The sequence below is a fragment of the Periplaneta americana genome, chromosome 13 (assembly GCF_040183065.1).
Source record: "Periplaneta americana isolate PAMFEO1 chromosome 13, P.americana_PAMFEO1_priV1, whole genome shotgun sequence".
Classification (NCBI taxonomy): domain Eukaryota; kingdom Metazoa; phylum Arthropoda; class Insecta; order Blattodea; family Blattidae; genus Periplaneta; species Periplaneta americana.
The window spans coordinates 40,840,429-40,859,051 of NC_091129.1; the positions used below are offsets into that span (position 1 = coordinate 40,840,429).

The 18,623-nt window shown below is 35.1% G+C and overlaps 1 protein-coding gene across 9 annotated transcripts in view; it reads right to left on the reverse strand.

Annotated features, from left to right (window-relative positions):
* Positions 1-2,150: 2,150 nt before the first annotated feature.
* LOC138711818 (conserved oligomeric Golgi complex subunit 4-like) overlaps positions 2,151-18,623 on the reverse strand; it is a 93,253-nt gene continuing 76,780 nt past the window's right edge. For 6 of the 9 annotated variants that reach the window (XR_011335479.1, XR_011335478.1, XR_011335480.1 and 3 more), the window contains 4 exons: positions 16,704-16,856; positions 15,963-16,086; positions 13,757-13,953; positions 11,545-11,809 (listed from right to left, as the gene is read on the reverse strand). Coding sequence is in view for 5 of the 9 variants with exons in the window: in XM_069843072.1 (XP_069699173.1) it covers positions 16,731-16,856 (126 nt within the window). In the remaining 4 variants the exon portion in view is untranslated. Of the gene's footprint in view, positions 2,471-11,544; positions 11,810-13,756; positions 13,954-15,962; positions 16,087-16,703; positions 16,857-18,623 lie in introns of those variants that run through there. The other 3 variants (XM_069843073.1, XM_069843074.1, XM_069843070.1) reach the window with 2 other exon arrangements.

An 18,623-nucleotide genomic window follows, 5' to 3' on the forward strand; every position in this document is an offset into this window, starting at 1 on the left:
CACAACTCTACAAGAACAGGATGGTTGCCAATATCTATTACACAAACGAGGAAAATAACAATAACATCGATCTATTATGGAACCTCAGACATGTCAAAATCCCAGGCAACGAACAGGCAGATCAACTTGCAAAATCAGCAACCTTGTTTATATCCACGTCCTATCCCATGACATTATATCAAAATTAATTAGGAACTTAAACAATAATGAGAGAATGGGACTCAACCTGACCCAAAATGGGATGCAAAGAAATGCAAACCGTGGCCTTATGCTCTGAGGTAGTCTACATAAGTCATTCAGTGGCAACATTTGAATTAACAACAAAGAAAATATTTTTGGAACAGTCACATTGTTGCCGTGCTCAGAAGCAATCTTCTTCAACATCAAGAACCCACCTCAGGGAGACGACGGATGCCATCCAGAACTAATCTTCGAACAGACTGCGCTAGCCCTACTGCTGCTGTATTGCCTGTCTGGTTCTAAAGCGAACCTCTAAGTGGGAATTTCATTTCCGCGAAAAGTTCAAAATTACATGGGCTCATATTTGGGGAGTATGGAGGATGCTCCATAATTTCCCAGTTCCATCTGCGAAGTAAATTAACCACAGGGGCAGCTATGTGAGAGCAAGCACCATCATATAGCACAATAGGATGAGAATTCAGGAGATTTGGACGTTTACGGTGCACCGCTGGTTGTAAATGGTGTTCCAGAAAGTAACTGTACTATGCACCATTCACACGATGACACAAACTGAATGAATGAGAAAGATTCTGACAAAATCATAACCAACAACGGTGTTCTTCCAGCATTCACTTGCCAATTACGGTCTGCCAGTCCACGTTTTTGATGAACATCTTCCCTCCTGCTGCGAAATGCATGCGCCCACCTAGTCAGGTTACGATATGGTGAAGTCTCTCTACCACAAGCTTCTAGTAATGCTGTATGGCATTGTCGAGCATTCCTGCCTCTTGCAATCTGAATTTCAATGAAGCATCTTTGTTCGTATTTGCTAAATATTTTAGAGCGCTACATATAACAGTCTACAAATTAAACTCACTACAATCTCATAAATGAGATTATTGTCTTCAAACTCACAGATAACACACATCAGATGTTTCTCTTTCACATTGTTATCAGCTTAAGTTATTTACCGCTGATAGTGCCACATACAAACATTGTTGCCACTAATTTTTGAATGACCCTGTAGAAAGCAAACAGTAATGTATCACAACTTAAAACTAAAGCAAGCTCAGACCTTGGTTTATTTAAACAGAATTGGAGTGACAGACACGGCAAACTGTATATGTGGTAAAAATGGAGTTGCAAACCATACTTCATTTGAATGTCCCCTACATAAAATAAAAACAGACCAGTTCATAACTCACATCTATTAAACCCTTGGGATCTAAACTCCCTACTCAATCAAAACGCAAGTATTAAACAACATCCAATAAGGTGTAAAATGAAAATCTAACATCCGGCATGTTAGCACTACTGCATTCATCAAGTGACAAACATAGTGCTTAATTATGAAGACCCAGACATTAAAGTTAGTCGGATCTTCAGCTGGCAGGACGTCGATAAATAAACTGAAGTGAAGTGAACTTTTTCTACATGTCTCACGGTATCCATAATGCTGTTGAACAGTTGTATTCACGTGAGTGACCGCCAAAAGGGCTGTAGTAGCCCTCTAATAGCTAACCTGCCTATCATAAGAACCGTTCTTTTTGTTCACACAGCCCTGAGCATAACACAGGTTGAGACACAGCACACGGCTCTACTGAGAAGGAAGTGCAAGCAATAATTTTCCAATAATGCATGAATACAAAAACTTCTAATATAAATAAAGCTTTGCATCAATGTGCTTCAACAAACGTCCCGCATTGCTTATATGGACGCTTCACCCCTGGTATTGTGAATATAATGAGCATCTTATTATTAGTTTCGCGAATTTACAAACACAATTACATGCACACCAGGACACATACACACACAAAAAAAAGAAGAAAGTGTAATTTTTAATTAACTATTTAACAAAGCTGTATCAACCGCAGAATTGAAGAAATGGCATAAAATCTTAATTTTCGGAATGAAAGCATTTGTAAAAATGTAGCCATGGTATTATTGACAGTATCACTATTTACAAGAAATTCCAGCCAAGACAAAGCATTTACTAATCAAATAAATACTTTCTAAATACACCACTATCTAAGAATCTAATTACACTTTGCATTCAAATGTATAACTGTTCAACATGTAATATTCTATCTTTTTCTATAACATTTCTAACTTAACTACGTAATACCTTGCACCACAATTAAAAATGACGGGCTATAAATAGCAATTAGGCACCTGAGGGTAATTCTCACAGAGAATAAAAATAAATGGCAGCACTGCAACATATTCCAGGTTCACTGTACTCCTGTATTATAGCTTCAGTCGTTTGATGTCATCACTTCTGAAATCAGTCCTAAAAAAGAAGAGTAGATTTTTTATTTTATTGGGTTATTTTACGACGCTGTATCAACATCTAGGTTATTTAGCGTCTGAATGATATGAAGATGATAATGCCGGTGAAATGAGTCCGGGGTCCAGCACCGAAAGTTACCCAGCATTACGAAGAGTAGAAAATCTTTAATGTTACAAATGTGTCTGTAAATGATTTTTCCAATGGAATAATTTATTATTGGGAACTACCTCGAGATAAACTTATGAAATACATCAGATATGAAAGGATAACTCAAAATAAGTTTTGTTGACATATTAGAGTTAGTTTTTTTAATGTGAACATCGTTAAGTACAGTAGAACCCTGTTTATCTGAACTTTGGTTAACAGAAATCCAGGTTAACCGAGACTTTTTTTTTTTTGTTCAATGTAGAGGAAGATTTATTTGTCTTACGATTAGAGAAAATCTCGAAAAAAACCCAACCAGGTAATCAGCCCAAGTAGGAATCGAACCTGTGCCTGAACACAATTCTGGATTGGTAGGCAAGTGCCTTAGCCGATGAGCTATGCTGGTGATGGGGCCCTCTAAAGAAACACTTTCACTCATCTCTCACTCCTAAAGAAGGTTGCTCACTAGTTGACAATGCCTTAGAGGTGCTATTGTCAACCAGTGAAATGCGTTGCTTCAATTGTGTAGGATTGCTAGCTTCACAGAAAACATAAATCAGTAAAATAACAATGTGGATTCTTTGTCTGCAGTTCGAAGCATTACAAACAGAATATTTTTTGTAGTGTGCAAGTGTGCTTTGCATAAACGTTACAGTGTATGGTACATCTTTTATTGAAATTTCGAGTAAAGGAAATGTGTAGTGACTACAGTTAAAGAAAAACGTGAGGCTGTGAGAAGAATGAAAAAATGGTGAAATCCTCTGATATAGACTGCGTTACGTTTTGTAGAGGAAACATCGCCAGAAGAAGTTTGACTAATAAAGCAGTGGAGGGACATAGCAGCAAAGAAACATTGCGAAATTAAAACTCAGCCCAAAATATCTGATTACTTTAAGTAGATCTTGTTATTGTAAGATGTAAGTGATCAATTTTTATAGTATCTGGATAACATAGAGACATTTTTAATCATAATTTTTTTCTTCATAGAAAAGTGGAATTTTTGGAATTTACTCGTACAGTTTATCTGAAAAACTGCTTATCCGAAATCACCTCTGCCCCCATTGTTTCGGATAAACGGGGTTCTACTGTAACCCACATCTCATCATACTGATATTCAATTTCTTGCTACCCATTGCAGAATATTTCATAATCAATTTTAATCCATGTATCTTTAACCTCCTGAGTCCTGAGACATTTGTTGTACTCATATTATTTTAAAGTTCGATATAATTCTACACTTAAAAAAGTCATTGACATGAGGAAAAATTCTGCAAGTTACAGTTAGGGCACAAATGCAGGTATATTATACTATACTTCGGTCTCTGCACATACATCTTATTTCATTTCATTTTTTTTATTTCATTTATTGTATTCCATAGATCTTACATTAGCAATGAAGCTTTAAGATGTGGAACAAGTCAAAATTTTACAAGATTACAATTACAATTTTTACAATTTTGCAATTTTCTACAATTTTTTGGCGAGATGTAGTGAGACCCGAGAATTCGCCAAAAGATTACCTGGCATTTGCCTTATGGTCGGGGAAAACCTCGGAAAAAACCCAACAAGGCAATCAGACCAAACGGGGATGAAATGAAGTGAGGCCGAGGACTCGCCATAGACCATCCGGCATCAGTCTCACAGCTGGGGAAAACCAATCAGACACCACACAGGGGATCCGACCCAAGCCCGAGCGCAGCTCCGGATCAGCAGGACAGCGATGGTTCATAGTCAGCATGTATGAAATATAGTACAGGACTCAGAAGGTTATTTTGTATCTTCAACTTCTTCAATATTGTTGACATACACATTCTTTCACTAAATCCCATTTTAAGAGAAATTCAGTGGCTTCATAGCAGGAGATTTCATACAGCCTCTACACTCAATGTAATACCTGTTCTTTGGTATGTCATGATATGGCACATCACAGATACTTCTGAGAGCTTCACATAAATGACTTCATTATGTTCTTCACTTATGAGTGGCTTACTGGTGTGTTTGTATTTACTTACACCGCCCTCACTACCAAACCCTCATACCCAGTGCAAATTGATGGTTTGCCACTTTCGTCTAAACCCTCACAGCATTGTGGCAAGAGGTTTTCTCTCATTGAACACACAAATTGCTTTCTCTGGCCTGATGCTATTTTGGTATAACCAAAAAAATGAAGAAAAACCTTGCAATCGAGTGACAAAAGGTTAATTTTGAGAGTTCTTTCATATGTTTTCATATACAGTCGACTTTCGATAATTCGCAATAATTAGTGCATGAACTTCCGTGAAATATCAGAAATCGCGAATTATCCTCAAAATATTTTATTATTATCTGAAATCCAGTAAATGTTACTCTGACAGGCTCAGTTACTAAAATACACTTCAAAATGAAGTCCAAAATGTGAAACAGTGGAAAACACTTTGAAACATTGTAACTTGGGCTCAGAAGTTGATGACTTAAAAATCACAGAAAAATGGCCTATAAAATGACACTATATTTCTGAAAATATGACATTAAAATTTAGAAAAATGACCATGATTATAACGGTAAAATATAAAAAAAAATAGCATACTTTCATCTATGGAAAATACATTGTCACCAAAGTCAGTCACTAACTGTAGCAAAAAAAAACTTTGCTTTATTTTACTTTATGAATTTTTACTCTTCACTTGTGAGATACAATATGCTGACTATGAGCACTGTGGCTGCAGTATTTGTTCTATTTTGTTGAATGGGGGAAGCACATAACACACGTGATCAGAGTCGAGGCTTATGAAACCATAAGGACGCAAATGAATTGCATGAGCAATCTGCAGTAGGTTCTTGAATTTAGACTACAACTACAGTGTAAAAAAAATCCGTTCATAAGAAGAAAAGGGCAAAAATGCAACAAAAAGTGGAACATTTCCTAAAAAATGACCAGTAGACAATAAAAGACCGAAAAATATCCTTGCCCTTGTACACCTTCCTCTTGCCTTGTGTTACATCCATATGCACAACACTGAGGCATTTTACTGTCTTTAAACTAAGAAGAAAACTGCTATTTAATTCAGTTTAATGGTTTTCTTATGCTAGTACTAGTAGGCGAGGTCACGTGAAGAACCAACCAGAGTGCCGCATTGTTGGCAAGCGGAAAGGAAAACAGTTGCTATACTCTGTCTACAGTGATGAGGCGATATAGTGATCCTAATGGTTAGCAGCTAAAGTTCAACTATCACTGGATGCATATAGCTTTGTGAGTGTATGCACTAGACTGCACAGACAACACAGACCTGCATGCATTGTATACTTCATCTGACATAATTAAGACCATCAAATCCAGACGTTTGAGATGGGAAGGACATGTAGCACGTATGGGCCAATCCAGAAATGCATATAGTGTGTTAGTTGGGAGGCCGGAGGGCAAAAGACCTTTGGGGAGGCCGAGACGTAGATGGGAAGATAATATTAAAATGGATTTGAAGGAGGTAGGATATGATGGTAGAGACTGGATTAATCTTGCTCAGGATAGGGACCAATGGCGGGCTTATGTGAGGGTGGCAATGAACCTCCAGGTTCCTTAAAAGCCAGTAAGTAAGTATTCTTATGGTAATTTGGCTGGGCCTTAATAGATTATTCCTTAAAAACGGAATTTCTTAAAAGTGGCAATGTTAAAAGGAGTTTTACCAGTCTAATATCATACAGTCACGAAGTTTCAGATGATATTTGGCATTTCTCGTGATACAGCGCTGCAAGCAGTTAGCAACTCAGAGTACTAGGAACAATAGACTGTGCCGTACTATGTACCGTACTTCATGAAAATAATAAATAAACCTTATGTATTTAATATTTCAATAAAGGAAGGAAAGTGTCAAAAACACGATAACGAAAGTATAATACATTTTGTCGTCTGCTAGGGAAGGTCTGTGATGAGTAGAGCTCCGTATAGAGAGAGTACCGCAAAGGTCGGTGGCTGTTCCCAAGCGCTCGCTCTGTTAACATTGCTGGAATAGCGAAATTGACGCTCTCTCTGTTTTTATGCTGCAAATTCCATTCTAGGGCACTGAAATAATTGTAAATACACTGACATGTAGCTAAATGTCTCACGCATGACCTATGTATTTGTTCAAGTTTATTGATGTTAGCATTTGCTGCTGTTATTAAAGCTTCAGAACAGTACAAGAGGTTTGGTTTAATATACATTTTGTATGTTGTATTAAGGACTTTCCTTGAGCAGCCCCATTTAGCACCAGCTAACTTTTCAGGATTTGCAGTTCCTTTTCAACCTTTTCTGAGATGTTTGTTATATGTTTTTTCCAACTAAGTTTTCTGTCGAAAGTGATGCCCAAGTATTTGGCATCATCAACTGCTTTGAGTGGTTTATCATTATAATTTATGTTAATAGTCACTGGTTTATATTTTAGTGTAAATAATTCGTAAGTTGTTTTTTCTACATTAATAGTCATGAGGTTTTTGGAGCTCCATTCATGTACTTTGTTTAGGGCTGTTTCTATTCTGTCTTTAATTAATTTAGGTTTTTTTGGAGATCCTGGAGTCGAAATGACTACGTCGTCAGCAAATAAAGCAATTTTGGTTTCTGAAGTTTGTATTATTGATGGAAGGATGTTTATATAAATATTAAAGAGCGTTGTGCTCAGAACAGCACCTTGTGGAAGTCCTCGGTGTGTTTGTTTATATTTGGAAATGTATGTATTATATTTTGTAGCGCAAAATCTTTGTGAAATAAACTGGGTTATCCATTTCAGCATGTTACTTTTCACACCTATTGATTGCAACTTCTCAATTAATTTATTTCTCCAGACTGAGTCATATGCTGACTGAAAATCAATGAATACGGCTAAGGTGTCCTCTTGTCTATTGAAAGCTTCCTTGATGTCTTGGCTTAGTAGAAGTACATTTTCACTTGTACTATGATTCTGTCTGAAGCTGGTCTGTGAACTATTAAGTAGGTTGTAGTATTCTAGGAACCAGTTAAGTCTAGATGCTACCATTCTTTCCATCACTTTTGCAATAACGCTGGTTAAAGATATTGGTCTGAAGCTATTAATATTGTTTGAAGGTTTATTTTTCTTTAAAATCGGGATGATAATGGCTTTTTTTCCAGTCGGATGGTACAGTCACTTTCAAACATGTGTTATACAGTTTAAGTAGGATTTCTTTTCCTTTCCTTTCCTGCCAAGGTGTTTAATAAACTTTGGGTGGATCTTATCAGGTCCTGGAGATTTTTTGTTCTGTAATTGTTCTATTGCTAGATCCAGTTCTGTGTCGTTAAAATCTTGATTGAAAATATCATTTTGTATATCTTTTGGTTTGTTAGTTTCTCTGATAGTTTTTTGGATAGTTTTATCTTCTTTCTTGTATGCTTGGGGTATTCTTTGAGACTGAGCATAAAATTTGTTAAGGGATTCTGCTATTTCCCTATCTGTAGTTAAGCTTTTGTTATTATATTGTAATGGTTCTGTTGTATCTTTTGATAATTTTGTTTTATTAAAAAATTTGTAGATTTTATTTCCATCTTTCCTATAGTCCATATGTTCTACAAAATTTGTGAAACTGGTCTTCTTTGCTGTAATTAATTCTTTCTTAAAAGCGGCTGCTTTTCTTCTCCAGTCTTGTACATCTTCTGGACACTTGGTTCTTTCGGCTTTGAGTCTTGCTATATTTCTTTCGTGTTTTAACTTAGATAGAGATGGAGACCAAAAGTAGCTATATTTCTTTAACTTTCCTTTGGGAATATGTTTTTTGGCTGCTGTCAATAATATTTCATAATTTTTTTTATTCATTTCATCTGTTGACTTGAACTCTGATTCTAGCAGTATATTACACCTCCCTTCTATCTCATTTTGGAAATTGGACCAATCTGCTTTTTTAAAATTCCAAGAAGTTTTTATTTTTGGTTTATTACTTTTATTTATTAGACCTGTTATGGAGTTTATGGTGATTCTGTGGCCTGAGCCTGGGTCTTCTATTATTTCTCTTTTTGTATTGTCAATTATATCAGATGACACCATCAGAAGATCAGGATTTGTACCAGAACCATTATAATGAAGGTAAGTGGGTGGATCATTTGGATTAAATATTAATTCCATTGTTGATGAGTTTATTAGATCTTCTATGACTCTTCCTGCTGAATTTATATCTCTGTAGCCCCATCTAGGGGAGTGTGCATTAAAATCACCTATTAAAATACTTTTGGGTTCTATGGGGATAGAATTTAGATCTAGTTTATTGTTTGGAGGATTGTAGATACTGTAAATTCTGTATAAATGTAACATCTCGTAGAACTCAATTTTGATAGTGCATATTTTTTATGTTTTTTTTTCACTTCATTGTGCATGTTTTGTCATATGATGGTGCATGAATGCATGCATGTTTTAAGATTTGACAGTGCATGGAAATCCAGATATCAGTTAAGCTGAGACAAGAGAAGAAGAGACAAAGACATAAGAGAGTTTTCACACTCCACCTGTCTGTAATTCTATCATGATGCCATTAATTGCAGGGCCCATCAGAATCAAGACATATATGCTACTGTAATAAGTAAAGAGCGGATTTCTAAGCACAATCAAACAGTAAAATAGGCACGAAAAATGCTGAAAAGAAGCCCCAAAATAAGCAAAAACGAATACACGGAAACACAATGATAAATTATTTGTTTCGTAGAACTCTTCCCTTATTGAAGGCTCACCTGGAAACAAGAAGATCCACGTCTTTGTACTGACTTGCAACAGTTTCAGTGACACAATGCAAGGCACGTCAAGTAACTAATTTAGGGTAAAGAACTTTTAAACCAGCTCCCGCTTTAACAATATATGCAGCAGCATCACTGAGAAATAACAATAAATTGTCAAACCGAATCCCTTCCAGCCACAAGAAAAGTAACGAGTCGTTGAAAAATTTTGCAACAGTGGAATTATTTACTCAGTCAAGCAGCTATTTGCATATTAAGAAGAAATGATCTGCTGCCTGCTTCCCACTACAGCACTACACACGCACTGTCCCGATGCATCTGTGGTTTCATCAATAGAAATTCGTATGTTTTCGTGCTTCAGTTTATCCCGAATATTACAAATTACTTCTTGAAAACACTGTGGCACATAGTTATTGGGCAATGTAGATTCGTCCGGCACCCTTTTGTTTGTGAATTCTTCTAAAAATACCCGAAGCTGCACATTATTCAATTTCCACAACGAATGTCAGAACCCACTAATGCTAAGCACGAGTCTCTGAAAAATGTATCACTAGAACTCGACTGTACACTGCTTTCAATCAGTTGCTGGTTTAACTTAGATTTATTCTTAAACCTCTCCTCATGCCGCACTGCATTAATATGCTGCACAGTGCCATATTTTTTCTTCGCAGAAACACTTTCTTCACACACCAAACAAAATAAGACACTGCTGCCTCACTGGAAATATTACTCCCAAACTCATTTACGCCTTTGCGTAAGAATGCTGATTGAGAGGTTTTTGTGGGCGGCATTCCGTAACTACAACAGCAGCAATCACACACAGCTCATTGAACCAACGCATATTGCACAACTTGCACACTGCAGCTTGGAACTCGGGGATTCACCATCCAGGCACATGACATCATTCTGATAACGCGATAAGTGCAATAACCGATTGACCTGCCTAGACGCAGAAGCTTGGCGGGGAATCCCAAGGTTCTCTAATTAAAACTACGCAGTATTATTTTGCATCATCCTGGGTCATATCCTAGCATTGCTTTCTTACGCATTCGACTGAAGCTAATTTTTATTAGCTAATAAAAAAAAATGGAATCAGTGATAAATGGCGGCTAGGTGTGAAATAACACACTTTTAAAATCACAGCTTTGGGTAAAATATGCAGTTTGAATTAAAAATCGTAAAATAAAGAAGCAAAACGTTTTCCTGCGAAATAAGCATTTATTAGCACTAATAAACATAGTTAAAACTTATCTAGGTGTGTCTTACAAAGTATAATCTTTCTGCTTACCTTTAACAGTGTGGAAAAGAATGTGCATTTTGCTTAGAAATCCGGGCTTTAGTAATAAGCAGTGACTATTCAAAGCAGATAACGTGAACCTTAATGCTGTGATGAAACAATGGCTGCTCCTTTGAGATTGAATATTACCAACAATATTAGGGTGCTGCCAGTGCTCTCACGGTAATTTTTTTCTTGGTCATACGCCCCACCCTTGTTTTCTCCCTTGAACTATATTCTACTCTCCTCTCTCTATCTCTCAGACTGTCATTTAATGATTTTTTAATATTAAAGAAGAAGTAAAGAAATTGTTTTGCTTTACATTTTAACTGTACAAGATTTAAAGAATACACCATGTAGCCCCACCATAGATGCACACTTGTTTCATGAATCTTGGAGTGTGTATTTGCAGCATTTCTTGTTTTTCAACCATAATTTTATATAATTCTGGATTCCAGTGCTGCAGAGGTGGACAATTTTTGTTTATGAACATCAAACAAAATACATTAGGAACAGCAAGAGATGATCTAATATCTGTACAGATCTCCGTGTAAAAAAATATTAGGCACCCATATGCTGTATGGCTCCATACAGATAAAATTTTCTTTTCCCCATACGATTAAATAAAAAAATTGTGGGTTTCCATATGATGTATCGCCTCCATGATGCTGGATGCTGCTCTTTCTTCTGAAAACATTTGCATCAACAAAATGTCTTCTACACCTAAATCTTCATATAATGCCACAATTGTAGCCTTTTTTCCTTTTCCTTAGGAAGGAGAAACATATACAATTAAGATGACTTAACAATAACAATAAACAAATGAGCGCGAATGTTATTGATGACTCAGCGGATTTGGAAGTATTTTCTATTCATGACGAAGCTGCTGTCATTACAAAAAAATGTATTTTGATTGTTTTCAATTTCTATTATACAGATGTAATAGTAAATAATTGTATATTATTATTATTAACCTGGTATATTTGACATAAAAATCTTCATGGCAATACTAATTACGTTTCAGACGAAAGCATAACATGTTCAAAAAATATTTGGAATACAAAAATATTCACAAACCATAATAAGTCTCCACAAGAGGTTGATGAATTTCACTGATCCGAGCAATTCCTTCAAACAGTAGAGTCAACATATCAGCATAGATAACACTAGCTCGCTTATTAGAAGGGTTCGTCTCCAAGGCAACTAGCAGATTCTGATGAGCTGTTTCTTGAAGCTACAAATAAAAAAGGTAAGTGCTACAATTGTACAAAATGTATAAGCATAACATATTTCTTAGTTCACTTTCCACCTCAGAAAATATGTTACTTCAAAAGAGATGCAATTCCACCGAAAAAGTACAGAAAACACCTTTAATATACAGTATATACACACCTAAGAACAGGCCAAACGTTCTATGTCTATGTCGATAAGTGTGAGCTAGTAAATGTTCTTAATATGCAGAATCAAAATATAGTAGCATCTTGCAGAATTGCGCTCAGTTAATGTTTTCTCAATAGAACACTTTTTAATATACAAATACACAAAATATCTTATCTCTCAACACGACATTTTTTGGTTGAAGTTTATATACAGTCAACTCCGGACCAGCATATTTCGTTCACTATATCCGAGGTTCACTAAAACCGAAGTCTGTTTTTATACTACAGACATTGCTATACACACAGGATAGATTACATTCAATGTAATTAATAATGTTCACTTTTTTATAGCCATTAGGCAGTAGGTACTGACCGACTTCGCATGTTTACTGAGTACGCGGCCTTGGTAATTCCTTCAGTTCACTTTTACAAAGACGGGAGAAAGGGTTGACAACAGCTGTAATCCTTCTTGTACTTACCCTTTGCTCATCACTCTACTCCCTTTTACGAAAGAAAACAGTTTCTCTTCCTACTCATTAATAACCTCTTTTAAAGGAGTCAAAACTGAACTGAACATTAGTTCTAGTGTAAAAAAATTCACCTCAAAACAGGCTTATTATCCTACCAAATTATTCAGTTTTAACAAATTTATTGTACGTACAAAAACACTCGTTGCGCACTTTTCATTTGTAATTTCTTATCCATTTATTTAATAAGAATAATATTTTTAACTGCTAAAATGACAATAATATTTTTTCTTTTACTGTGAAATTTTATGAACACAACTCTCAACAACTGCGCATCAAACCAAAAAAATTTACCAATAATTACTGATGAAAGGGTAGCATCAGTGGTGATATTGAAGAAGTTTAACAACCAGTTCTCTCATGTGTACCTATGCTAAAAAAATACGGTATATGTCCATGGTAATTGCAAATAATATCTAAAAATAATTTAACAACCGGTTTATCTGAACTGGTGCGAACCAGCTGAATATCACCACTGGGTAGCATGACGTTAGTCATTGTCAATGTTCTGACACCAACCCAGACCTGTTCACCAGATGTTCCAGTTCTGATACTCAAATGAGCATGAATGTGATGTATAGGTAAGAGTCCCTTTATAACCTTTCTTGATAACATAATTTTAAACTTGAGTGGTTTTTAGCAATTTTTTTTTCTGGATTTTTGGATAAAAAAATTGGTGTGCGCAGTATATTCGATGGCATAAATACGGTATTTTCGCGTTCTTATATTTCATGGCAAACCTAATTTCGAGCAAAATTGAATTAGGACGTATAAATGAAGTTTTGTACCTCTCAGGGTTTAAAATACGATAAGTGCGAAAAACGTATAACTGAAATAAATTAACATGAAAAGTATAAGAATTTTGCCGGAACTTAAGAAAAAAAAGTATAAGTGAGAAAATGTGTAAGTGAGAAATGCACAAATGAAGTTTTATTCTATTTGTACCTCGCCTTGCATATTTTTTTTAAATTCTGAATCTAATTTCATTTACTCATACTCTCAAAATATATAAAACATCTCAATATAATTCTAACTGCAGCTTCTTTGGTGCTTTGCAAATGTACATCCCAATTTCGTATTTGACTCAAATATAATTAAATTCATAAGACTTAGCCAGATCTCTTTATGTGGGAGATGTCCGAGCTAAAGCTCAGAAATACTAAAGCATAAATAAAATTATCCTACCAAAACATTATTTTTTGAAGATAAACATATTAGAATAGAAAACAAAGACAGAAAAATTGAAGTAAGAACTGCATGATTTTGTAATATTACCTTTGAACATAGGTACAATCAGAACTTAATCAGACCTTCATCTTGCATTCCAAGAAGAGGAAAGATCTTAAAAAAACTCTCTACTGATGCTAAATCTTCAGCACGCACTGCTTCGTCAAATTTCTGTGTAACGACAGCCCCAAGCTGGGTTGCAGCTTCATGCAGTAGTGAAAATGAGTTCGTAACACTTGTGCAATCTAGAACAGAAAATCAATTCAATTACCAACTGCACAAATATTTCCCTCAAATGCCACCACATTGTCTTTGGACATTTCTTGGCAGTGGATTATGTGACACTGCCCAATGATATTGTGTGGTTGTGCAGTGCAGGAGAGAGACTTAACCTAGATCATGGACGAACACAAGAAGGAAAAGTTCCTGTGCTCTAACCAGAATCGAACTTGGAACCTCATGAACTGTGGCCAGAAACTCTGAGGCTGATCACAGCACAAATATAAGATAAGTTATATAATTTTACATTTATGTAGGTTCTAAATGATTTACTTTGATTATAAATAATTAATGTAATGATTAACATGTAAACGAAAAGAGATAATGCAATTGCATCATCCTGTCTACATATGTATAATCCTGATTAATGCTCCTGTAGTCAATGAATTCGCGGATTTTATGGCTTGTTTTCTTTTAACCTAGAGAATATACCACACACATAAGTTCAAAACCCAATTTAAGCAAACTCGGTTCTATAACATACCCACATTTAAGAAAAGAATCCTTGGAGAATTTTAGGCTGCACAACTAGAATTATTTTAAAAAATGTAGAATTTCCCCAATACTCTCCCCCTCCTCACTCTCCCCTCTTTTATGATTATCTCTTATATTTATGGAAGCCCCACTTAAGGAAATAAAGAAAACAAGGTCCCCAATGATTCATTAAATAGAGGTTGTACTTTATTTAAAGGTATGTGCTACTGATTTTTACGACTTCCACAATTAAGTTTTAATCACCAATTTCTTTCCTTTAAGATTAGATGATGTTGTTGAAATTTTAAGAATTTTTGGTTTCTATATTTGATCCATAAAAAATTAAATAGACAAATTCATATCTTACCAATAAATTAGATTACACATGGAAGAATAAAGATCTGTTTCTAGTTTCATGGCTTGACATCTAGCTGAAGAGTAATGAGACTGTATATTCGAGTTTTGTTTTTATTTGTGGTTCCGAATAAACAAATTATCTTGAATTTTTTTAAATTTTTTTCTTAAGGTCATGCATTGGCTGTATTTTTCAAGCAACATAAAAATAAAATAAAAATGTCCCTGGAATACAGTGTTTAAAATATGTAGTAAAAATGCCACTGCATTATCTTACTTAGTTTTTGATAAGTCTGAATTCCTAGATTGAAAAATGCAAAAAAATATTATATCCCAGAAACTGGGTTTAAAGGTTAGATGGCCTGGTTAGCTTACAGCCCTTTAAAAGAATTAATATTTAGGTCACCTACAATTCGAATAATGAAACGAAACTTTGCACAAATATTTATCATAGACCATATGAGTTTTTGGTGGGAAAATTTAAAAATGGTAAAAATTGAAATATTTCATCAGAACTCAGTAGAGCATACCCTTAAGAGAGAAATATTCTTCCTTTTGCAATATTTACAGTAGATGGGCTATATACTGGATGTATTAATTATAACTGAAAGTCCATTTATGTGCAAAAACAGAGCAACATTTTTTCAATGTCATGTTCAATAGTCCAATAGTTGGTTACCTGCTTATTCAGGTGTCTACCGAAGATGTGAAACAAAAATTAGTTACATTTTAGTTACGTACTACAACTTATCAATTATTCATAAGCACAATGAAAAAACATTAAACATGTTTTATTTGACTAATGATTTATCATCAGATTTTTTTTTTCTTTTTGTTAAGTTTATTTATACATGCTTTAACATTCACGGTCATCTCACGTGTTTTAGTATCTGCGGGTATATAAGTAAGCCCCTTTTACTATTCCTGTTTCTATTGTTGTGTTGTAGATAGTTTGTGTGTAGGTAACCGACTCAAATTTTCGATTAATGTTTATGATATTGGTGACTGAGCTGGTGATGAATCATGGTATGCAAGTTTTCAATCCGGCCTTTGTGACTAAGTGAAACCGTGAAAAACACCAGTCAGATTGGTCGGCCATGGGGTTTGAACCTGGGATCTCCTGACTGCGAGTCGCAAATGCTATTACCTGAGCCAACTCGTTCAGACTTGTTCCACAGGTCATCTGATCTTCAGTGCAATGGACGAGCAGCCAACATTTCTCCCAGCCTTCTAGACTATATCAGACTTACATATGTAATCACTATCGACCACTGTAACAGAGGCAGTTGTGACAACATTAAATAAGTGAAGCAGAATAATAATACGTGTAATTTCGTTATTCACGACTATTCGAGTCTTTTAAATTCGTTACTTTCGTTACCAATTGCTTAAATGAGTTATTTTTAGTTACTTTTGTTAAAGGTAGATGGCCTGTTATTTTTGGACCTATCTGAACACAATGGTATTTTTGAGAATGATGAAAACTCTTATCAAAGCTTTTTTTGAAAGAAAAGTAAAGTCAGGTCATACGTCAGAGTTTAACAAGTGAAAGAAACCTGTCCCTGAATGAGAGATCTCCAGGCAAAATTTACCCGTTGCTTGTCGTCGTCTATATTAGAATTCACTTCTAATCATCATCCTTAGCTATTATTTCACCATCAAGGTAATCTTTCAACTTATGGTATATAAAGAGCTTCTCCGATAACGTGATAACAATAGAATACACAGTAGGCTACATAAAAAATCTAAGTATACACTAACACTACCAGTTATACCTTCATATGTGCAGTACGTTTTGATTACCAGCAGTTACAATAACTATCCTTGAATCAGCAACTGTTTCATTTTACATTAAATTTCTGTTCATTACGATGTTAAAAATTCATACCTTCAGCCACATCATCAGCAGTCTGTTTCAAAAGATGTTGATCCACTGAAAGAAAGCGATGTACATGGGTTGCTGCTTCCTCATAATCTTCATTTCGAAGAGCAGTCTGCACCCCGTCACTACACAGCTGCAGATCTGAACTCTCTGCTGGCTCTACGTAATATGGGATTAAAATAATAATACTTTTTAGCATACAGTAACACAACAATATAAATATTGTGAAAAAAGTTCCATTAAAAACTACACAATGAAAAATAATCATAAGATTTTACAGCATACAGTAACATAACAGTATAGTGAGAAAGAAGTCGCATTAAAAACTACACAAAATGTTTTCTTTCCCTTTTTAAATTTTCTTTCTCTTCCAACCATTCCATATTTCAACCTAACCTTGATGGTTACATTTGATTTTAACCATTCAAAGTAATTCAAGAAATAATGAACAAAATGTACATTAAATATTACTGCCAATATATCGAAAACTTCGATCTGTGATTATTACAAAAATAGCCCGTTATCACTATTATTTCAAAAGTATAAAAAAAGATTATTAGCCATAATATCCAACTATTGAAGATAAAAATGGAAATATGCTGACCTGCAGAAATGAAATTTCAAGATGGAGGGAGCACTTTAGCGAAATGCTAAATTGTTCACCCCCAAACAAGTTTATTAAATATCAAGCACAAAACAACGACCGAGATACTGAAGGCCCAGACTTGAGGGATATAAATCTGTTAAAAATTTAAAACAATAAACCTTATGAAAGGAAATTATCATATATTATTATCCCCATTCATAAAAAAGAGAGATGACAACTTTCAGAATTTCTATCATAGACAACTTTCAGAATTTCTATCACTGTGTAACGAAATATATGAGAAAGGCAAATGGCCTCAAGATTTCACGGAGACAGTAAGGCTGCCAGTATCAAAGAAAAATAATGCCAAAAAATGTAATAAGTTCAGGACTATCAACTTGATATCGCACTCAGCAAAGATTCTCCTGCAAATACTGAATCTATGTTTATATTCTAAGAGGAAGGAGAATTGAAAGAGGAAAAATTTGATTTCAGGAAGGGAAAAGGTACGAGAGATGTAACTGGGCTGCAATCAGCAAGAGATATCAGAAAAAAAAGTAAAGAAACGTATGTAATATCTGTGGTGGTAGAAAAGGTTTTAATAAAGTGCACTAGAATACATTTATGTAAATCGTGAAGAAAATTGGTGTGATTAGGAAAGAGAGGAGGCTATTAAGTAATCCTTATATGAAACAGCGAGTCAAAGTTAGAATAGGTCAAGAAATGTACAGGGAAGTGCAGTAAGGACAAGGAAGCTCTTCATCACCTTCCTGTTAACATCTACTTGGAGGATTTAGAGAACTATTTTCAGAAGGGGTGATAGTAGGAGGAAGAATAAAGTGCATAAGATTTGCTGACGACATGGTGTTGTTAGTAGAAAAAGAAGATGATAATAAGGAATATGCTAATGGAGCTAAATGAGAGCTGAGAGCAGTATGGGATGAAGATAACGAAGACCATGGTTACTGGTAGAAAAATAAAGGTGATAAATGTGCGAATTCGAAATGAGTCAGTAACAAGTAGACAGCTTCAGATACTTGGAGTGTAGGAACATGAGCTGTTGCCAGGAAGTCAAAAGGAGAATAGCAATGATAAAGGAAGTTTTTAATAGAAAAAGGAGCATTTTCTACGAAACTTTGGAAGAAGAACTATGAGACCAGTTAAGAGTTTTGTGTGGAATGTGACTTGTATGAGACAGCAGACAAAATAAGAAATGAAGCAGTGCTAGAAAGAGTGGGTGAAGAAACAATAATGCTGAAACTGGACAGGAAATTAAAGAGAAATTGGCTACATCACACACGCACACATGCACAGATATGTAATAAAAGGGTTTTAAAACA